Below are 24,761 nucleotides of genomic sequence, written 5' to 3' on the forward strand. Positions count from 1 at the left end.
GATTGTAGATGCATTACGGCCATATTCTTTGGTGAGATCAACCAAACGCATCCCTTTTTCAGGCTTTTCTATCATCTCTTGCTTTGTTTGTTCGGACAAAAAAACTATTTTCTTCATTTTTTCTTTTCCTCTTTTCTCCGTCACTTTCTTGGGGTCCATAGTGAATACTCTAAAAGTTAATATATTTATGTAAAACTATCAGAACACGTCACGGGTTGAGGGCTGAATGACGAGGACGCAGCATAGACACCTATCTAGCTCCACACAGAGGTCCCTCTTAGCCAATGAGATGCCAGGATGTTAGGTAATAGCCAATGGCAGAGCAGCTATAAGAATGTTGCGTTCAGGAACCTGTGGGAGATGCGAGTATCAGCCTGTACTGTACTTTTACCTTTCGTAAGTCAAAATTTCTTTCGTAACTAGAGGTAATATTTTCCAGCTGAGAAGTTTCATAAGTAGAAAATTTCAGAAGTAGAGACATTCATAAGTAGAGGTACCACTGTACTATGTTATCTTTGTGGTAAAAACATGGTAACAGCTGATAGTGCTGATAGGCACAGATTTATTCAGCAATTAAAATAGGCTGTGAGGGAAATAATCTGTCCAGAGGATCGAGAACAGCTGATTATTTTACATTCTCAAAAGGGTTTGATTTAAACTTCATATGTTTCTGGACTCAGTCAGGGAATGTGGAATAAATGTAAATGTTAATTTACGAAAGTGTTCCGAGTTAGAAAATCACGTTTGAGCTGTGGTTGTGTTAATGGAGGTTATAATTGTAGTTGTGAGAACAATACCTTCCACTCACAGGTACGATGAAAAATACCTCAATAACAAAGTACAAATATGTGAAACACAGATAAAATGCAGCAGCAATGAAGACACGGACCGCTGACTTTGTCATTCAGGTTACGTCTGAGGTGTGTGTGTGTGTGTGTTATCCCATGTATTTGTGATAACATGGGATAACACTAACTTGAGACTTTAAAGAGCATGTTGATATCTTTTGACAATATAATACCATGTGAAACTGTTAAAGTATCTGCAACAAACTGGTTAATTCTTGTATGAACGCTGTCTGCTGAGGGAGGTTAATATGATCATTATATTCTGGTGGAGAACACTGGTAAGGTCAACTTCCTGTTTGACTATCCATGATGTTAACAAACCTTGTGTTCCTAGGAAGAACGAAACCATGGTTATACTCTAGGGTGAAGGCTAATGTCTGGAAGTGGATAAGGGTATGAACGTCTGTCAGAAGTCAATGTATGAGCTGGTTGAAGACTTTTAATGTCTCAGTTTGTTTATTACATATTCTAATGAGAGAAGTTTGTTGATGATTTAGGGGACGGAAACCTTACAAGCCAATGTCTTCTACCCGTTAACCCTGTTTTTTCTTTTCAGAAGCTGTTGATGATGTTTCAACACTGATGAGTGAAATATGTTGTAATAACATGTCTGGAAGAAAAATAAACTGAATAAATAAATACATAAATAAAATAATGATAAATCAATTCAAAATAAATCAATACAACAGTGGTCGCACAATTTTGGGTGTACTATATATGTATTATATCATATTTATATCAAAGCATCCCATTTGAAAAGATTACTTATACCATCAAAAAATAATAGAAGACATTTCTAAAGATCTGACAATCCTACCTAACCTGTATGGACTCCTCGCCAACATCTTTTTTTTTTAATAGTATTAACAATCCTAAATGTAACGTTGGTCGCCTGAATAACCTGTACACTGTGTCTTGTCATATATGTATGTATGTATGTGTGTACGTACATACTAACAATTAGTTAGTTGGTTGTTTGTTTGTCAGTTATCTTCCTCTTTAATCATCTTTGCTCTGAGGGATGATTAACCAGACTGCTGTTTTTGGTGTCGTTTTTTCGGTTTGATGACTTCAGTTCTCTTCCACCTCCCTGCATGAAAGTGTATTTTTGTTACCACAATTCAGAGAATAACTTGTTTACACATTAATTCATTTTCATGAAGGCAAGACAATTAGTTATCCTCATCAACTAAATGAAGGAACAAATGAATCACCAAGTTACTCTCTTTAAGGTGAGATAATCAGTAATTGCCTTCAGCTCCATATTTTTATTCTGATCACGTCATTATTCCATGAAGCCCATCCCAGCTGGGTACATGGGGAGGTTGGCTACACCCTGGATAAGTTGCCAGTTTATTATCAGAATTGATTAGTTTGTGGGAAACTATCATTTAGTTTGCATTAACCATTAGTGTGGCTGCACTTGCTGTAAGAAGTTACCTGCATTTTTACTTTGACGTCCTTCATTTTGCTGTCCTGACTGAAATTAAGTAATTTTTGTGTCAATTAAATTATTTACAAAGAAGAATTAATACAGGTAGTCCTCGACATATGAACGCAATTGGGTCGGAGAGGAGGAAAGTGTGTTTGTAGGAAGAGAGAAGAGGACCACCAATAGTATAGGACTGAGAGTAGGGACGTTGAATGTTGGGACTATGACAGGAAAAGGTAGAGAGTTGGTTGACATGATGCAGAGGAGGAAGGTAGACATACTGTGTGTCCAGGAGACCAGGTGGAAAGGTAGCAAGGCTAGAAGTTTAGGAGCAGGGTTCAAGTTGTTCTATCATGGTATAGATGGGAGGAGAAATGGAGTGGGAGTTATCTTGAAGGAGGAGTTTGTTAGGAATGTCCTGGAGGTAAAAAGAGTGTCAGATAGAGTGATGAGTCTGAAGCTAGAAATAGAAGGTGTGATGTTCAATGTTGTTAGTGGGTATGTTCCACAGGTAGGATGTGAGCTGGAGGAGAAGGAGAAATTCTGGTCGGACTTTGATGAAGTGATGCAGAGCATACCTAGAAGTGAGAGAGTTGTCATTGGTTCAGACTTCAATGGACATGTTGGTGCAGGAAACAGAGGTGATGAGGAGGTAACGGGAAGAGTAGACAGGAGTACAGGGAGATGCAGCGTAAGGTGAAGGTAGAGGTAGCAAAGGCCAAACAAGGGGCTTATGATGACTTGTATGCTAGGTTGGACAGTAAGGAGGGAGAGACTGATCTATACAGGTTGGCAAGACAGAGAGACAGAGATGGGAAGGACGTGCAGCAGGTTAGGGTGATTAAGGATAGGGATGGAAGTCTATTGACAGGTGCCAGTAGTGTGATGGGAAGATGGAAAGAGTACTTCGAAGAGTTGATGAACGTGGAAAATGAGAGAAAACAAAGACTAGAAGAGGTGACTGTTGTGGACCAGGAAGTAGCAAAGATTAGAGTTGTGGCAACTACAGAGGAATAAAGCTGATGAGCCATACAATGAAGTTATGGGAGAGAGTAGTGGAAGCTAGACTAAGTGCAGAAGTGAACATTTGTGAGCAGAAGTATGGTTTCTTGCCAAAAAAGAGTACTGCAGATGCAGTATTTGCTTTAAGGATGTTGATAGAGAAGTACAGAGAAGGCCAGAGGGAGCTGCATTGTGTTTTTGTAGATCTGGAGAAAGCTGATGACAGGGTGTCCAGAGAGGAACTGTGGTATTGTATGAGGAAGTCTGGAGTGGCAGAGAAGTATGTTAGAGCGGTGCAGGACATGTATGAGGACTGTAAGACAGTGGTGAGGTGTGTGTAGGTGTGACAGAGGAGTTCAGGGTGGAGGTGGGACTGCATCAGGGATCAGCTCTGAGCCCCTTCTTGTTGCTATGGTGATGGACAGGCTGACAGACGAGGTTAGACAGGAATCTCCATGGACTATGATGTTTGCAGATGACATTGTGATCTGCAGTGAGAGCAGGGAACAGGTGGAGGAGAAGCTAGAGAGGTGGAGGTTTGTCCTGGAAAGGAGAGGAATGAAGGTTAGCCGCAGTAAGACAGAGTACATGTGTGTGGATGAGAGGGACCCAAGTGGAAGAGTGAGGTTACGGGGAGAAGAGATCAAGAAGGTGGAGGATTTGAAGTGCTTAGGGTCAACAGTCCAGAGCAAGACCAAAGAGGAGGTTTATGGATGTAGTGAAAGAGGACATGAAGGTAGTTGGTGTGAGAGAAGAGGATGCAGAAAACAGGGTTAGATGGAGGACACTGATTGGCTGTGGAGACCCCTGAAGGGAAAAGCCCAAAGGAAAAGAAGAGGAGGGGAGTAGCTAAATCCAACCTCTGCTTTGACTGCTGATAAACAATGAAACTAAAGCCCGCTTGTTGGGCTGCAGTGATTTCCACTACTGTTCCAAGGTGGGGAATGTAGTTTTGGTGTGTGCAAAACACCAGCGGCCCGATGTGGCCCTGCGGGCCGGTTCTAATAGTGATTAAAAACCATCCGGTGGGCTTTAAATAATTTGTCACTGGCTATATCTGGCTCACGGGCCTTTACTTTGACAAATGTGGATTACAGATTGGATTACAGAAAATCACATCTTCACTCATGTTGTCAAGATCCTGAATGCATTGTGGCCAGATTATTTAGAACAGGACTGTAGTCACTGCTTCTCCATCATGACTACTGTCAGAGTCCATTATGTAAGGCAAAGAAACGTCACTGTCAAGCTGTAAGACACCAGTCAGGCTCCTGCTGGTGAGTGTCCTCCTCCCAAGACACCAGGTTTACTGTGAATTCTGTTTATTTGCCGCCCCTCTTACATATCTTAACCAGGGTGACTGCATGGGACACTGAGTTTTATGTAAATTGCGCATAAGCCGATTATAAGTGAGGCAGTTCTGCTGTAAACATTATTTATTTTATGGACTTCCAATTTTCACAACCAGATGAGATAAAGGGAAAATAATGTTATGGCCATTATCATTGCTTTGCATTATTGTTGCATTATGAGGATATTTCTCATGTCACACAAGCAAGCACTTTTTGTCTGAGGGACACTGCAAGTTTGTCTTCCATGTCAGGAAGGCACAGATGAGATTGATGTTTTGTTTGTCCGGCCCGTCAGCGGTAATGTTTTGAATGGTTTAGCTCAGTTTTTCTATATTATACTTTGGATGAAAATGGGTTTTTATGGTTGTTGAAAGTCTCAGAACCAGAAAAAAATAGAAAATAAAATGACACCACTTTTCTCTCGTCTAATATCTATTTTTCTTAACTGGTCCATCCATGCTGACCTTCATGTACCTACATTGAGATTATATAACTACAAATCATGGCTAGGCTGTAAGAGAACAGAAATATAACAAGTCATAAAGATAAAAGCTACATTTCTATGTTATATCAAAACAAATATGTACAAGAAATATGTATGTCTCCTTTGTGTGCCTGTACAAACACCTTTTGAGAATCCAGTTGGATGTGACATAGTCTATTTTGCCATAAACTTTAAAACAAAATGAAGGAAACATTCCCGTCATTTGACAAGGTTAAAAATATCAATGTTTACAAAATGGAATGCCTGAGGGGATGAAAAGGTTTGGGATGAAATCTCATAAAATGGCTTTGTTTGTGGTTTGTTGTAGCAAGACCTTCAGAGAAGACTCAGGATATCTGTTTCTATCCACCTGACTAAGATCATTGATGGGGTAAAAAGACAAGCAAAAAAGGTGCCAGGGATTGTGATGAGTTGTTCATGGGTTGACCCTAATGTGAGCCTTTTGTGTGGTGCTGAGGCCGGTTCCAACAGACTGTAATATACTGTAAAATTTGCTTAACTGTCAGTCAACCAATAATATCAGGGCAGTCTGAAACATGTACAGCTTCCTTTAAAGCTTCGACAGACGGAGACACACATAATTAAAGAAATATATAGAATTACCCTTAAGTGGCAATATATAGTATTATTGTACCAATCAGAACCCTGGGACCACGGTCTGTCTTGTCGGTAGACATAGGCTCTATAAAAATGTCGACAAATATGAGTGAAGTAAATACGTATGTGTGGCGTGCATGCATGTCCGCCCCACTATAAATACAGCTGAAGCGTGTTGATTGGATTTCTTATTGGAATGCATGGGTTTACTTGGATCTTTTTGATAGCCAATGTTTCTCATACTGATGTAATACTGAAAGGTATGTGGATGAGTTGTCAAGGGATAGAGCAAAATGCCAGCATGGGATTACAGTAATATTGACATGGTTAACTATCCATTTCAGATATTTTACATCCACAAAATAAATTGCAATCACATTCATTTAAAATATGAGATAGTTAGTGAACTACAGGATCAATCCTGGGACTCATGAGGCAGCTACTTTCCACAATAAAATGTGTCTGGGGCTAGTGGTTGTGTTTCATATGCACAACTACGTTTTTGGAGGTCTTTTGTAAAGTAAGCTTCCATTGTGAAATTCCTACTGTGTTACCAACTACAGGATATCTTTGTAAGACTGCAAGGCAAGCTCAGATTTCCCAAATATATACAGTATATATATATATATATATATATATATATATATATATATATATATATATATATATATATATATATATATATATAGCTGGCTGGAAGCTCTGTGACAAAGAAATTCGACTGTTTGCCAAACGTTGACAAATTTTCATATACAGTTGTTTTCAAAATAATAGCAGTCTGTTTAAAACATTGAGTAAAACCCAAAATCCTTATAATGGTTTTCATTTCCATGCATTGGGAACACTGCTCATTATATTCTAAATCAAAACATGAAGAAAAAAGCAGAAATTATTTAATTACTTTACAGAAAATGAAGAAAAATGAACATTGGGCTGTTAAAAAAAATCGCAGTGTGTGCATTTTACTTTACAGACTTAAATATTTACTGTATAAACTGAAAAATATCCAGAATTCGGCATTCCTATGAATCACTAGACTAATATTTAGTTGTATAGCCACTGTTTCTGAGAACTGCTTCACATCTGTGTTGCATGGAGTCGACCAACTTCTGGCATCTGTGAACAGGTATTCCAGCCCAGGATGATTTGACAACGTTCCATAATTCCTCTGCATTCCTTGGTTTCGCCTCAGAAACAACGTTTTTAATGTCACCCCACAAGTTTTCTATCCGGATTAAGGTCCGGGGATTGGGCTGGCCACTCCAGGACTTTAATTTTGTTGGTCTGGAACCAAGAAGCTGCTGGCTTACTGGTGTGTTTGGGGTCGTTGTCTTGTTGAAACACCCATTTCAAGGGCATTTCCTCTTCAGCATAGGGCAACATGACCTCTTCAAGTATTTTGATGTATCCAAACTGATCCATGATCATGCGATAAATAGGCCCGACACCATAGTAAGAGAAACATCCCCATATCCTGATGCTTGCACCACCATGCTTCACTGTCTTCAGAGTGTACTGTGGCTTGAATTCAGTGTTGGGGGGTCGTCTGACAAACTGTCTGCGGCCCTTAGACCCAAAGAGAACAATCTTACTATCATCTGTCCACAAAATGTTTCTCCGTTTCTCTTTTGGCCAGCCAGTGTGTTCCTTGGCAAATTGTGTCCTCTTCAGCACATGTCTTTTGTTTAACAGTGGGACTTTGCGGGGGCTTCTTGCTGATAGATTAGCTTCACACAGGCGTCTTCTGATTGTCACAGTACTCACAGGTAACTTCAGACTGTCTTTGATCATCCTGGAGCTGATCATTGGCTTTTCTCAGGTTTTCAGAGAGAAATGCATGAGCAACATGTGCTGTTTCATCCTTAAATCAGGGCCACCTGATTGACACCTGTTTTTTCACAGATTGAATGACTTCACTAATTGAACTCCACACTGCTATTCGTTTTGAACACACCCCTTCAATTCATTATTCAATGACACAGACTCAGGAGCATACATGTCATGAATGTTGGCTCTGTTGGTTTTCTATGACCCTACTACAGCAACTGGTAAATTATTTGCCATGCAGTAATATAATTTCTACCAAAAACAGGTCATTCATGTTGGACTGCTATTATTTTTAACACACCTGTATGTGCACAGTTAGCTTCCCCTTTTTGAAAGACCAGCAGTCATCACTGATACCAGTGTGGAATTTTTTTTCTGGATCATTTTGTGGTTGGTGACCTTTGTCACTGTTTCAAAGTGTGGATTTAGTGGACAGGGCTTTAAAGTAGAGCAATGGACATGAGTATCTGCTTCAATAAAGTCAAGTCTAGATTTTTTGCCAATGGTGCATTCCTGCTGGCATTGTCAGCTTGTGACCTCCACACTGCATTGTCTTCAGTTGTCAGCCAAGTGTGAAAGGTCTGAATAAGGCCCTGCACCTGCTACAGATGGCAATGTCTACTATCAGAAAAAGATGAATGGTTCCCTATATGAAGAAGAGGAACTACTGGCTGAATCGTTGGGTTTTCACCATCTCAGGAGTTTGCTCACAGGGAAGAAAAAAGGGATTAATACAGGTCTTGTAGTTTTGATTTACCGTGTTCTGTCATTATTGAAATATTTTTGGGTTTTCATTTAGAGAATAAGATCAGCTGATATGAAGTATTTGACATGATTGCTAGAATTGTTATGAATAAATCCAATTCAAATGAAATCAGATTTTATTGTCATTTAGTTTAAATGCAAAAGTGGTGCAGACAAAATGAGAGAGAACATCCCTAGAGAGAATTTCTCTAGGAATTGATGAGAGGCACAGTAAAAGGAACATGATGTAGAACACACACACCTATGGCTATGACATGGGTCGCAGTAGTGAGCACACATTCAAACCAAAATCAGCACTTCAGCGTTTTAACCACTTGTGGGATGAAGCTGTTGATCTCTTCTGGTTCTGAAATCAGTGCTGTGGTTCTGACTTCATCAATAGATAGTTACCAAGACTCAGGTCATCGTTGTAAAAAGGAGCTGGTTGACATTTGAACACCTATGGTCATAGTTAAAGGTTTTGATACACAAGGCCTAAATTCTATAGTGTAGTTTCATAATTCACTTTTATTGGTTCTAATGAGGTGCAGACAACTGCACTGCACATAACTCTTTGCTGAGAGTAGAATAAAACCCCTGATTCATATTTGCCTTCCGAACAACTCTTATTTAACAGTAGAGGCAATCTTGGGGCAGATCTAGAAGATGTTGTAGAGAGTGTATATATTCACTGGTCTAGGAAGGTCTGCTAGAAGTGACTGGGAGAGGAACCCATCTGTTAAGTCTTCTGGTCCTGCTAGCTTGGCCAATGTTTACCCAAAGGAGACTCTGTTTTTTGGCTCTTAGTCTATATTTCATCAGATTTATTGTGTTTTCCTGCCTCTGATTGCCTACCCCAGTCCTACCTGCTGTCACCTATCTGTTCCTTCCCCTATATTCCAGCCTTTAGTCATAGTGTTTCTGACAGACTTGCCATTTGCCTTCTGGATTGTTGCCCGATCTGTGAACCAAACCCGTTTTCTGGCAAGACCACACTTTTCAAGTCAAGTTATGTGTTTTTAAAGACAGCCAATTCAACCCCCCCCCCTTCAAAAAAAAAATAAAAAGATATTTCAGTTGCGTTTCAGCAGAGAGTATTTGTCACGATTAGAGAAAAAGTAATGCTGAGGAAAGTACTGCTTAAGAGGATTTTCCGCACTGACAAGACTAAAACTTTCTCTCAAACCATAAACACAGTGATTGCAGAAACTGATTATAGGTTTTGGGAGCCTATTTTTTTAAAATATCAATGCGGATATCAACTTTAAAACAGCCACGCCAAATTACTCCTCATCTTAGATGTTTTCTCTTGGTCTTATGTAAAACATTAAAAGTGAATAAAAGTGTCAAACAGACAATTTTCTCCTGAGGGCTTTCAGCACCCATAGGCCTTAAATGCTGGCACTAAATGCCACGTATTCGTTGGCAGATGAATTCATTGGTGATAAGAGCATCCCTGCCCCAGCCTCCTCTTCCTCTCCCTCTGTGAGTCTCTGCACCAGCACTCAGTCTTCCTCTCAATCTGGAAAATTCTGGTTTAAAAATACTGCAACGTTTCCTTTGTCATACTAAGTCCTTTTTTGTTCCCCCTCTACCTTATTTATTTTGTTGTTCCCCCCCAAATAACATCTGTGATGGGATGAGCGAGCAGCAGGAAAAGCGTATATGGAGAAGAGAGGGAGTGAGGGAATACAGTATATATAGAGGAGAGTATGGCAGAGAAAGTTTATAAGGCAGAGTTTAGGAGGAAATACGTGAGAGGAGCTGGGGAATCTGTGGTGGCCAGCTGCAAGAGGGGAGATAGTGGAGAAAGGCTTTTAATTCTCAATCCCCACAGAGCCTTTGAAAATTACCAATCTTCTTATCACAGACGCAGGGCTGCTTATGCAAATTGTTGTGGAGTGGAACGTTTAAACGGAAAATTACTCGACAGCATTTTTTTCCACTCCCTTTTCCTTTCCCCCTCTCTCTTGCACACAGAAAGCCTGTTTTGAGTCTCAGATAAGAAGATGAATTGCTCTCTCCCTGCTTTGAAGCGCGTCAGGATTTAAAGACTCCAGCCTCGGCTCTGGTCGAGCGCCGCTGCTCTCGCTGCCTTTGTAGCAGAAAACAGGCTGCAAAAAAGGGAGAAAAGCATTTCAAAACAACATAGATTTTGTGCTTCAGCACATCGTCGCCGCCTGAGGAGACAAGGAAATTCAAATATTCCCTCACCCATACACTCTATTTACTTTCATATTTATGCTCAACACAGTCAACACTTTTTTTTTTCTTTTTTACAGACATGGAAAGTAATTGACATGGAAGAAAGAAGGCCGTGTAGTGTGCAGAAGAAATGTTGAAGCATTTCAAATAAAAATCATAGCCCATGAACAAACGCTGGTCCTTTCTGACTCTGACAGCTAATTGTACCCCTGAGGACGCTGCTGTTCACACAGCAAAATAACACAAAAATGTATTCAATTGACATTTTATAAAATAGTTTGTTTATCTGCGCATCAACACTCGCGACTTCACCTCATTGTGTTTTTTTGGTAGGCAGTCATGTGATACCATACTCGCATTCTATTGGCTGACAGCATCCTGAAGTGCGCTACGTTCCGTGAGTCTCTGACTTCCATGAGACACAAAAGTGTTTTAAACAGTCTGCCAGAGTGTTTAAAGGTAATACAGATAGAAGGTGGTTTAAGATCAGTATGGTGGGGGGGGGGGGTCAGAAACGTTTAAATTACTGTAAATAATAAGGTAAATAGTTTGTCGCTCCATCGCAGAATTCATTAATCACGTGTGGTTCCTGGAGCGTATTACCCACTGTATACGTAAAACAGCAACATATAGTAGAATAAATACATCAAATTTACATATTATTATGTATAACGTAAATTAAAATCATATAGTTAGGTACCTCTATGGAGTGTTTAAGCATTACAGTAAAATTAACTCTCACACACACACCCCATGCAGGACTTGATGCTTTGCATGTAATTGTTGATGAAGTAACTGCACACACACACACACACACACACACACACACACACACACACACACACACACACACACATGAATGGTTCTGACTGCGTTCATCACTTCATTAATATTGTATCCATCGTATTGAAACACATTGTGTTACTGTTAAATGTACCATACCAACTGTAGTACGTATATAGTAGTACGTCTTTTATAGGCGTGTGGGGGTAAATGGTCTAACAGGCGCTCCTTTCATCTGTGGCGTTGGCTTGAAGCATTTCGAAGCCCAAAATATTTCCTACGCATTTTTTAAAAATCTAATTAAATATTCAATTAGAAAAGACAGATGTTTATGATAGCTACAGTTTTATCTCAGTGTAAGTAAAGCAATGACACAAAACAAGCTAATTAATTGATAGCACTGGGCTGTATTAATGGGCTCAAGGGGGCCACAATGTTTTATTTGGATGAGTGACATGTTTTCTGATCCCTCTGTCCTCGTCCTCCTCTCAGGCATGTAACGTAATGTAATGTAATGTAATATAATGTAATATAATGTAACGTAATGTAATGTAATGTAATGTAATGTAATGTAATGTAATATAATGTAATGGCTTCGGAATCACAAGGAGGAGGACAATGTACAGCAGAGTCACAGGAATGATTTGATGTAGCAGAACTTGCAGACCGCTGCTGGAATGTGTTTGATTATCAGTCCATTCAGTCATTCCTCTGTTTTATCCACATCTGATGAGCAAAGCCCTGAATCCAGTTCATGTGTCATCACACCTGATGTGGTTTTAACAAGAGGAACTGGATATTCTCAGTGCTGCTGTTGGTTTTGGGCAGTGGCTTCCAATCTATGGGCTACCACTTCAATATTTTACCTGTCATGAACCAATCACTGCTGATGAAAACAGACAAATGTTTGTATTTCCCCACAGAGGCAGTTGAGGAAGAGGAAGTGCTACCTCCTGGTGGCCGGAGTCACCATCCTCACCATCCTCATCATCATCATCGCTGTTTCAGCAAGAAAATGAGAGCAGACATCGAGGTAAGAGCAATAAATCTCAGTCTCAGTCATGTCCCAGAGGTTCTGTTGCAATGACAGGATTGCAGTGGGTATTTACCTTCATGACGCGCACACACACACACACACACACACACACACACACACACACACACACACACACACACACACACACACACACACACACGATCTGACGTTTGGAAATTTGAAGCAGGAACACAATCGTTCTTGCCACTGAATGGATTTTGGACAGATATTTTTGTCCAGTCAGGCCGAGGGAATCAAATGTAGATCTCCTGTGTGTGTGTGTGTGTGTGTGTGTGTGTGTGTGTGTGTGTGTGTGTGTGTGTGTGTGTGTGTGTGTGTGTGTGGTATGGAAGGTGGGAAGGAGGGGTTTAATTTATTTATTTACTTTTTTTTATTGTTTTAATTCTGTAAAGCACTTTGTGTTGCATTTTGTCTGAAAAGTGTTCTGTAAATAAAGTTGATTTGATTTAAAGTCTAGTGGATGTCTAAGTAAAGCTTGAAGCGACTGTATCTCTCATCCAGGAGGCTTCTTCAGTTCTGGATGAATGGTTAAGATCGGGGGGGGACTCACGGTTGTCCTCAAAGGGCCAGAAGTAACTAATAAATGTAACTAAATGTAACTCAGTGTAATGTAACTAAATGTAACTACTCCTTAATGTAACTAATAAATGTAACTAAATGTAACTAAATGTAACTACTCCTTAATGTAACTAATAAATGTAACTAAATGTAACTCAGTGTAATGTAACTAAATGTAACTACTCCTTAATGTAACTAATAAATGTAACTAATTGTAACTCAGTGTAATGTAACTAAATGTAACTACTCCTTAATGTAACTAATAAATGTAACTAAATGTAACTCAGTGTAATGTAACTAAATGTAACTACTCCTTAATGTAACTAATAAATGTAACTAAATGTAACTCAGTGTAATGTAACTAAATGTAACTACTCCTTAATGTAACTAATAAATGTAACTAAATGTAACTCAGTGTAATGTAACTAAATGTAACTACTCCTTAATGTAACTAATAAATGTAACTAAATGTAACTCAGTGTAATGTAACTAAATGTAACTACTCCTTAATGTAACTAATAAATGTAACTAAATGTAACTCAGTGTAATGTAACTAAATGTAACTACTCCTTAATGTAACTAATAAATGTAACTAAATGTAACTCAGTGTAATGTAACTAAATGTAACTACTCCTTAATGTAACTAATAAATGTAACTAAATGTAACTCAGTGTAATGTAACTAAATGTAACTACTCCTTAATGTAACTAATAAATATAACTAAATGTAAGTCAGTGTAATGTAACTAAATGTAACTACTCCTTAATTTTAAATAACTGAATTTCTGACTGATTCTAGTTCCAAACATTACAGTTAGACAGAAAAAACATGTTTGTTTGTTTCTCTGTTCTAACATAAATCCTTTTCATTTGTCAGGTTATTAAACCCACAGAACTCCATCAATCAAGGATCAAACTATCAATCAATGAAGAAAAATAACTTCAGACACAAGTTAGGACATTAACTTTGTTCACTACGTTTAGACAGAGTTGGAATGGGCTAAACTACTGCATTGTGGGAAATGTAGTTTTCGTCAAAGCACACTTTTGACCTATTTATTTTTAGACATTCTGACCTTTTATGCTCTCACGGGCCACATTAAATGATGCGGAGGGCCACATTTGGCCCCCAAGCCTTGAGTTTGACACATCTGGTGTAGAGTTTCAGATGCCTTCAACCTCCTTGGGGAGGGGGCCCACAACCCAAAGGTTAGATATCTGAAACTCCCACCAGATGAGATGCTGGAAGTCCAGTTGACTTCATTCAACACGGAAACGTACACATTAGGATGATCTCTATTTTATGTATGTAATAAAACAGCAGACATGAATGAGTGTCTGTGGAGCTGAACATGGTTCCCTGTGCACCCAGGACCAGCGGGGTAACCTCTAAAGCAGAGGAGTTCACTTCCCCTCAACTTTCCTCAAGTTAAACAAAGTCACCACATGACACTAAATGACCATCTCACTAATTTTAGCTTGATAACACTCATATTGGAAAAGCTCTCAACAAACACTCAACGTTCAATACAAGATGTGTCTGATTGCATGCTACTGATTTTTACCTATTTTGCCCTGGGGGGGAGGAAAATGGAAGTCCCACGGAACAAAGCTTTCTATTCACCGAGCGGCCTGAATCGATGGCGGCTGGTCCGTGTTGATTTTCAGCCGCTGATGGTCGGCATTGAAGTGGCGACACGCAGTCGTCACCACAGCCAGACTGTCAGAGAAAAAGAGTTCCATTCAGAAGAAGTCCAGCGTTAGTTTTTGTTACTCTTCAACTATCAAAGTCTCTGAAGTAGTTTGATAAACTTTCACTAAATTAGACTTTTAGAACCAAGTAGACGACCTCTTCATTGATAGACGAAGGACACTCCATATAAAATATACAACAATAACACAGATTTGGCAAAATAAAGGGAGATTATCATCATAGAACTGCATCTTTATTGATCTTATTGTTTGATTTTACAACTCCTCTGTCTCATGTATTCACTTTATGCTCGATCCAACTGGCCCCACCTGTCCATGGGGAATGTTCTTTGTGGTTAGTCCATTTTGTCCTCTTATCAGTTGATTTCCTCGAGGTGCTTCTGGGGTTTTCCTCCCTGTGATCCTGTGTGGTTCTGATGGAGCTACACCATCTGGTCACGTGTTGGTATCCGGGGTAACTTTCTTACCGACACATCCTTACAGCATCGTCACAAACGACTACATTACTTCCTACTGATTTAAAGGCCTAATTATAATGACTTGCAAATATAGCAAAACCATTGATGTGGCATCTGCTGAAAGAGATAACTGTCCACGTAATTTTGTAAATAACTCAATAACTCTCAGTGAACAGGATGCTTGGGTGATGCTTTGACTTTTTCCGGTGGTCTGTGCCCATCACTGTTGCATTATGGTCCCAGTAAAATGTATTCCGGAATTGAGCAAGATAAAGCAGGTCGATTAAATTGATGATATACATTCTGGCAATCACCAAGTATTACTCACCTTCACAATTACAAACAGCCTAAAATACCCTCTCCCTCTCACACTCTTGCTTCCAGCTATGTTATAAGTTCCCGCTGCCCTTCAACCAGATTGTAACGCATTGTCAGCATCTTCATTCTGAGGACAATTTGTGGTTAGATTACCTTTAAATTTGTCATTTCACAGCACAAATACGGTTGTTTTTTCGTGCTGATTTATTACCCACGTGTGGTTTGCTGCTGGTGAACTGAAATGTGGAGTATTCAGTGGACTATGAACATTAGAGTGAACAGTGGAGAGTGTACAGTAGTTTATCCAGGTGAGTGGCAGGTAGTTGAAAACGTCAGAGCAGATTGGTGCTTTTGTAATGTGTGTGCATTGTGAACCATTGAAGACCACTGTAAATGCATTGCATGCAGACTGTGAACGACAGGAACACACTACACCTTGACTTGTGACCAGGATTCTGATGGTCGGTGGCCCGGTTCACACAGGTGTGAGTACGTTTGTTACGTCAGCACGTTGGGAGTGAAATGGCAGTGATGTCAGTCAGACAGCAGCAGCGACCACTGTAGGAAGAAAATACAGATGATGGGCTTTCAGTATGAATATGAACACATTGCTTTTGCTCAGATGACTGATGATTGTCGTCATTACTATTCTTTTGAGAAAAATGAAAATAATTCTTCACACTTTGTCTCTGCTGCATATCTCCTTCCCCACTGTGATTTTTTTTTTCTTTTGGTTTTGTTCTGACAGTTTGCATTTAATGTTCCTGGTCTGGTGTGACAAATAAGACACATGAAAGTCGAGAACATCAATATATTTCTTGGAGATATCTTTCATTGTGCTTAAATAAATTAGCAGCAGTTCCTTCTACTCTTCATATAGATTTTGTTTTCAGTCCTCAGATTAGTGTCTCTTGTTTATGGAAGAAAACTCGAGTCTTTATTTAAACAGACAAGGCATATGTACAAACTGTGTGAGAGTAACTATCCTCATTTCCATAGCAGGGGAATAACCTCATCATTGGGTTTAGCAGAAGAGTGTTTTGTTCTTTGCTATAAGCCCAGAAAAGTCCTGAGAATACAAATGACATTAGTTTCATCCAACATGTAGGTGTCTGATGAGTTCAAACCCTCTTCCACCTTAACTAATTAGGGACGATACATATTTTTGATATGAGATGTTTTATAGCCTTCCCCCTTAGTACATTTTTGAAATAATTGCATTTATCATCCATTATATACTATTCACATAAAAACCAGTGTTGGTTTGTGTCAGTGCAGTAATAAATGAAATGTACAGATGGTAACAGATGATAAATAACTTAATTTGAATGAAGGAAGGTGTTTACAAGGAGTTCTTCACCAAGAGGAACTCAATAATTCAGAACAGTATGGATAGAACCAGTGGAGGATTGAAGGCATTAAGGGCTCCTCTAACATTTATTGTCATCTATTTACATCAAATATCAAGTTTGTACATCCAGTGTGAAGGTTCACTGGCTTCAGGCAGTTGATCACTATCTTCCCATATCACCGCTACAATCTGAGAGATATAAAAAGGTACTTTGGAAAGGTTTGGCCTCTCATGCCCAACAAGGCAGACTGGATTAGAACCCTTTCCATCTGCAGATATCTATCAATTTACAATAATGTACCCAAAAGTTTTATAATAAATGCTGAATTCAGCAACTTTGTATATTAATGCTTACAACAATGTGAGCACCACTCAACATCTAGATTAGCTCCAATCACGCTGGTCGAACTTACTCAGTTCTATGGCTGCAGATTGAAACTCAAGTTATTAACATGTTAAGGTAAACTGATACCTCTGGAGGTTTAACCTGGAAAACAACCCAAAAAGTTTCCTACATGCTGTTTTTTTGGCTTGTTTGTTTTGTTTTTTTTCTTTTAATGATCAAGAAGCACATGGTTTTAAAGGACTTTTAATGACAGAGGCTTTCATTGGTATTTTCTTTCCAGGGCCGACACCCTACCTGACAGAGTTAATAAAAAACTGAATGAAAGATCGACAGAACAGACTTGAGACAGGAGGATAGCAAACAGTAGATCAGTGTAATGAGGGCGACGCTGACAGAAACAACTGCAGAGCTGCTTCTGCTCTCAAATCAAATCAATAACCTGGTTTCATAGCACTCTAAATAATGCAGTAACTGCACCATGACACTTATTTCTATACAAATTATGTTAGTGGCAATGTACTCATATGGTTTCAAAGTCATGGGGGAGATTTCCCCTATATTCATCCCACCACCAAGTGCTAAAAATACTCCTCCATAACCAGAGAAAGACAAGACTTTTTCCCATTTTCAGAGTTAAACTGTCAGCCTGTTGTTTTTAGGTACACTACCAGTCAGGTTTGGACACACCTCATTCAATTTTCTTTATTTTTTGCGTGTGATTGCAGGAATGGAGGTCATCATACCTCCATTCCTGGTCAGATTGAGGGTTGGTGGGTCGCCAAGGTTGTCTGGGGTCGATTGGAAATAAACTAGATTTACAGTTTCTATATGTTAGTTTTATACACTACTTACACGGACGACACTAATTTGCAAATTAATGCAGAAGTTTGCCAAAGAAAATGTAATGCTGATTGACATTTCACACTTTGAGCACATGGTTAGTAACATGAGTACAACACACACATGGAGACAGACTTGTTAAAGAAATCATAATATATATAAAGACATTTAGACAAATGGATTTACTCACCAAGAAGTCACACATCACATACAGTGTCAGCTTGTAGTCTGTTCCCAACCAGGCCGTTACTCGGGGTGTGTGAATCGTGCATTGAATCATCACACCTCACCACATTGTTGGTTAATTACATTTTACATCTCAAATGATCCGTACATCCATTAAAAGATGCACTTTATGTTCTCCAACTGCATTGTATGGGGATTAAATATACCTGCTGATAACCCCCCCACACACAGCTGGAGGTTTGGCTCAGGTTTCGACTGGTACTAGATTGGTCGGCCCCCAGCATCACCTCTGAGCTGGTGAAGCGTCTGTAGACCGGACCTTTGATATACAGTATGTTATGGAATGCAAGTTAAAAGGTGTTTTTGTGTTAGCAGCAGTAAAACTGTCCGATAAGGAATGTTGACCCTTATGCCTGATGTAACGTACTTGCAGCAAAACAGATTTTGTTAATAGTGTTATATCTTACCCTGTTCTTATCTTCCTTTTATTTCTTTTCCACCCAACCGGTCGAGGCGGATGGCCGCCCAAAAGAGTCTGGGTCCTGCCCAGAGTTTCTTCCTCAATGAGGGAGTTTTCCCACCACTGTCTCTTATGCTCTGGAGGGTTCAGTTGGGTTTCTGTCTGTTAAAGCGCTTTGAAATGTCCGTTGCAATAATTAAGCGCTTTGTAAATAAAACTTGATTGATGATTGATTGATTGATTGATTGATTGATTGATTGATTGATTGATTGATTGATTGATTGATTGATTGACCTCATCAAAGCTCATTTAGAGAAGACAAAAGTGTGCAAAACAGTAAACAAAGCAAAAAGGGCTATTTAGAAGAATCTAAAATATAAAACATGTTTACTTTTTGTTCAGTACATAATTCCATGTGTTCATTCATAGTTTTGATGCCTCTAGTCAGAAAAAAATGTAAGCAGCCATCCAAAAGACACATATTTGACTGGTTGTATTCATTATAGTTTTTCTTTTTTTATTCACATATTGACAGGCTTTTAAGGCTGTCAATATTCAAACCAGAGTTTGAGCACTGACTGGCAAAGTTACAATAGCTTATATCATCATCCCTGTACGTTGCACTCACTGTATAAACACATTAAGAATGGTCAGAGGATCAAAAAGGTCAAAATAACTGGAATCAGAAAATAAAATTGAACCACTCAGCTGATTTAAGTGGGTTTTTGGAAGGCTGGATTTAGATCATGGGTAGAAGCGTCTTACCAGCCACAATGGACTATGCTAAATAGTAATACCTAAAGGTTAGTGGCATATTTTACTCTACTGGAATGTTAGCAGTCGGTGGTACCTTACCTTATCATGAGAATCATGAAAAATCTCACTTAATAACCTGCAATAAGGACAATTCTTAGAAAAGATTGTTGTGCAATGGAATCCAGCTTTCTGCATGTACATGACACAAACCAAAGGCAAATCATTACGGTAGCTGTTCGCATGAAGTCGCTGTAATGTGTGTTAATGACAATGACTAACGTGGTATAATAGAGTCTTATTAATTTGCTTCATGGAAACTGTCCCTTTGTCTGCTGTTAAATATACGGCTCTAAATAATTAGGTTGCCTGCAAGGAAATCTTGCAAAACACAGCATACAATAATATTTTTGACAATAGTTCTCCCAGTTGTGGGATAAATCTTTGAAGACTCTTCTCTAGCACAAAGTCTTAAGATTTAAAAATTAATCCAGTAAAAGCTTTCAAAGCACAAATTAGCCGAAAAACATGAAGACAATAGCGAGAGCCTCAGAGAGATATGTCATAGTATTATTTCACCTCCATGCTTAGCGTTACTGGAAAGATAAATGATGTCACTTCTTCTCCAGTATCTTTCCAGACCCTACCAGACCGCACAACTGAGTAAAGACAGCCCAGAGTTGGAACGTCACTTTGGCTCCTTTGGAGATGTTCCTCAACCGTGTTTGGATTTCTGGAAAAAAAGGAGTTGTCTGTGGCTTTTTTTTTTTCCGGCTGTTTTCCTATTGACTTTTAAAACACTGATATATGCCACATTTCAAGCACCTTCTTCCCGCAGATAAATATTTAATAATTAATGCAGTGGATACATGTTATATTTAGACTCCAAATCTGCTTTAGTGACTGTGAAACACAACTCAAACGCTCGCGCAGAAAGAGGCTTATTCAAATGATGTTAAAAGCTAAGTTGACAACAGTGTGGAAATTCAGGAGCACCGGAATGCTGCGACGCCAAAAAATAAAAATACTGACAGAAATTGCTATCTATTAAACAGTAGGGAATCTGAGGAATCACCTCAAACAGGAATAGTGAAAAATGTGTCTTTTCATGACATTGTACACACACACACACACACACACACACACACACACACACACACACACACACACACACACACACACACACACACACACACACACACACACACACACACACACACACACACGACTAGGTTTTGATGCACGCATTACATACTGTCCAGAAGTGGAGTATTTACATAAATTAAACCACTGCTGGCTGCAGACAGTGGATCTACATTCCCATGGAACACAGATCTGAGCCCATGTGAGGAACTTCTGAGTTGCTGCCACAGTTAGTGGAGTTCTCTGGGTCTGGTATCGTTAATCCATGTCTATGAACAAGTGTGACAATAAGCTCTCTGTCTGAACGAGCCAATCCTCTTAGGCAAAGCTTTGTGGGTAAACTTGCTTCATGCAAATTCTAAACCCCATTAGCTTTGAGGGACTAGTCAGCTGCATTGAGATTAATGGCCGAGTGACTACTTGATTTAATAGTGTTATTTCACATCTTCCGGGGGAAAATAAACAACAAAGTTAATGCGAGACATTTGTCACTGACGTTTTCAATCTCCTTTCTCTAAGTGGGAGAAGTTTGTTGTGGGTATAGATGTGTTACTTTACTCAGACGGGCTCTGGAAAAACAGCTCAGAAGCTTTGCAGACGTTGAATAACTGCAGGTAAGGATAAAATTAATTTCATTATTTATTTCAAATTAATTTAAATAATTTTTTGGAAAAAATAAATTTCATAATTTTTTTCAAATTAATTTAAATAATATTTTGGAAAAATTAATTTCATTAATTTTTTGAAATTAATTTAATAATTTTTTGAAGTTAATTTCATTAATTTCTCGGGGTTTGTTTTGAACTGTGACACAGCACAGGAATGTGTGAGTCTGTATTAGTGATCAATCCAGTGGGGAGAGAAAGTGCAAGGCAATTTTTCATTACAGGGTAGAAAATGAAAATCCTTATTTATCTTTTTCCCTGCCGTCATCCTCCTCCAAACTTTGCTGCAGGGGATTACCGGCTGGGTGGGTGAGGCTCTGTCACCAGAAAGTGGGAGACAACACAGTGTGACAGCGGTGATCTGTGAGCGCTACCGACTCCTCCAACACACAGCTGTAGAGAGATGATTAGCCCCGAGTTGAGCAGAACTGTTTAAATACTCCCCGTGACCTTTAATCCTCAGTCAAATCAAAATGCCACCATTCCTCCAACACGAGCAAACACTTCATTCCCTGTTTTTCTGCTCAGCTCACAACATGCAGGGCTAATAGCTTCCTAGAAGATCAGAGATTACCCAAAGCTGACTACCTGAACAGGTGAAACGAGTGTCGTCCTCCACGGGGGGCTTAAAGCTGGAACACATCAAATGAGGACTGTCATTGAAGTGGGACGCCTCAGAATGGAACACTACAGGTTTTAATGTCATGTAGTAGAAATCCTTTTAATACTTTTAACAGCTTGCATCAGAAAAATAATCTCACAGATTAACATAAAGTGTGTTAATGTAGGTTCTTCATTTTTTTGTCAACTAAAATTAAATTCAATCTTAAGTATTTTGATATTAAGTGTATTGCCCACAAACCGTATCAAACACCAACAGCTAAAGGTGCAGCAGATATCAGTCTGGTAACGTAGAGTATGTTAATATTTACAAAAGAAAAATAAAACGCCCTGCCCCCTCTCTGGACACCTGCCCAGCTGCCCCACCCTGGTTGAGCCCACCTTAGCGGGTAGCTGGTGGTCACGGCTCCCACCGCTCACCCCATCTGGTGCTCCTGCCCCCCTGCCCGGTTAATTGCCTTCACACAGGCAGATCCACTTTATGATGACTGGCAAGGTCACAACAGAAACCACACACAGCTCAGTACGGTAAAATAACTGATGACAATAACCTGTAGGACACAAACAGTACAGAAACACAAAGATAAATATAATACATGCAACATAATGTGTTATACAGGCAAAACCAAAACACAGACGTCCAAATCATGACACCAAATCAAACAGTAACAGACCCATTTACCCCTATAGAAAAATGATGTGGGCTGTACCACAGACCAGGTGACCCACTTAGAACACATTTATAAAGTGTTTTTCTTTTTTTTCTTTTTTCTTCAGAATAATCAATCATTCAATCAATCAATCAAGTTTTATTTATACAGTGCCTACTCATGGTAACAGACATTTCTGAGCGCTTTAACAGACAGAGAAACCCAACTGAACCCTCCAGAGCATCAGAGACAGCGGCAGGGAAAAACTCCCTCATTGAGGAAGAAACTCCGGACAGGACCCAGACTCTTTTGGACGGCCATCCGCCTCAACCGGTTGGGTGGGAAAGAAATAAAAGGAAGATAAGAACAGGGAAAGATATAACACTATTAACAAAATCTGTTTGGCTGCATGTACGTTACATCAGGCATAAGGGGTCAACATATTCCTTATCGGACAGTTTTACTGCTGCTAACACAAAAATGCCTTTTGATGTGTATTTCCATAACATATATCTAAAGTGTCATCATCGGTTACACTGCATCAAAAACTAAATAACACTGCAGGATGAGGTCAGGCTAACAGAGTCGTCGTCACGCCGCCTGACAACGGCCACGCTTTCTTCTTTTTCCACCTTGGTGTCAGCAGCTCCTCTGACGCTCTGACAAAACTTTCCTCCTCTCAGACTGATTCATGGCAAAGAGTTCCCACAAAGTACACATTTCATCGAAGAAGGTCATTACTATTTTTACTATTTTTCGTTATAGTGACAAATGGGTCTCAACAATTTTTCATTCTTATTTTAAGGCTAACAGTCTGATGTTATAGCATATTTGTTACAGCAATATTTCTTAACTTGTTTGATCATTATTTGAGTATTTTCTAAAAACAGGTTAAAAGTTATGTAGAACGTGTGAACATGTTCAGGTTTAACGCATTGAACCTGTTAAATTACTTGTAGTATCAAAAGAATAGCTTTTTCAAAATAGCTGCTTCCTTGAACCAATCATCTGCCTCTGTTGTGCGTGTGCACACCTTTTGACACCACCTGTCTTCTTCTTGTCATGCAAACATCATGTTAGCAATCAAACCGCTCGATTCATGGTGTGCTTGGCTGCGGAATCACAATGAAATATTCATGTTTGAACTTTGGGGGTCAATTAGTTTCTGAAGACTCCATCATGGGCTGATAGAAGATCAGACTTTAACCTCTGACAGCTCCATTAAAGCGTTTACAACGACACTCCGTGTCTGAGATTTGTAGCCAGAGCAATTGTTCACTCAATCCTTTACATTGACTTTGGATGTAAAAATGACACTAGTGTGTGAATCATTGACCGACACGTGAGCAGACATGCAGTCTGCTGTACATGGGTTGAAATACAGTACATAAGTAGACATTTTTTTCATCTTTAAAATTATTCCTGATTGTCTTTATGTCAGTGGATGGATGTGTTTACCATGGATCACAAAGGTCTTTGCGTCTACTAATCATTGATCGACCGTGCTGTGGGTTCACCAACGTGTGACGTAAATGATTTGTTTTTATAATTACAAAGAAAGGAGCAATGAGCTGTTTTTAAGGTGTTCTTTACTGATAATAATCTCCAGATCACAAAAGCTCTATAAGAAAACTTTAGAAGCAGTATCTTTGTAAAACAGGCATTTCATTCATTCATTCATTCATTCATTCATTCATTCATTCATTCATTCATTCATTCATTCATTCATTCATTCATTCATCCACTCACTCATTCATTCATTCATTCATCATTCATCCACTCACTCATTCATTCATTTTCGTCCAGATGAAACAATCAATAATTGTGTTTATCCCAATGCGGATCACAATTTCACGACTATCCCAGCTGACATCAGGTAGGAGGTGGGGTACACCTTGAATAAGCTGCCAGTTTATCACAGAGACAAACTCCCAGTCACACACACACACACACACACAGTCACACACACAGTCACACACACAGTCACACACACAGTCACACACACACACACACAGTCACACACACAGTCACACACACAGTCACACACACAGTCACACACACACACACACACACACACACACACAGTCACACACACAGTCACACACACACAAACACACACACACACACACACACACACACACACACAGTCTCACACACACACACACACACACACAGTCACACACACACACACACACACACACACACACACACACACACAGTCTCACACAGTCTCACACACAGTCTCACACACAGTCTCACACACACACACACACACACACACACACACACACACAGTCTCACACACAGTCTCACACACACACACACACACACACACACACACACACACA

The 24,761-nt window shown here is 39.4% G+C and overlaps 1 protein-coding gene across 1 annotated transcript in view; it reads left to right on the forward strand.

Moving 5' to 3' along the window:
- Positions 1 to 24,761, forward strand: part of tsnare1 (T-SNARE Domain Containing 1) — a 157,804-nt gene that overhangs the window by 118,288 nt on the left and 14,755 nt on the right. The window contains exon 11 of the mRNA XM_068324314.1: positions 12,219 to 12,328. Within this exon, the coding sequence (XP_068180415.1) occupies positions 12,219 to 12,314 (96 nt within the window). The 3' untranslated portion in view covers positions 12,315 to 12,328. The remainder of the gene's footprint in view (positions 1 to 12,218; positions 12,329 to 24,761) is intronic.

Source organism: Antennarius striatus, chromosome 9, assembly GCF_040054535.1.
Source record: "Antennarius striatus isolate MH-2024 chromosome 9, ASM4005453v1, whole genome shotgun sequence".
NCBI lineage: Eukaryota > Metazoa > Chordata > Actinopteri > Lophiiformes > Antennariidae > Antennarius > Antennarius striatus.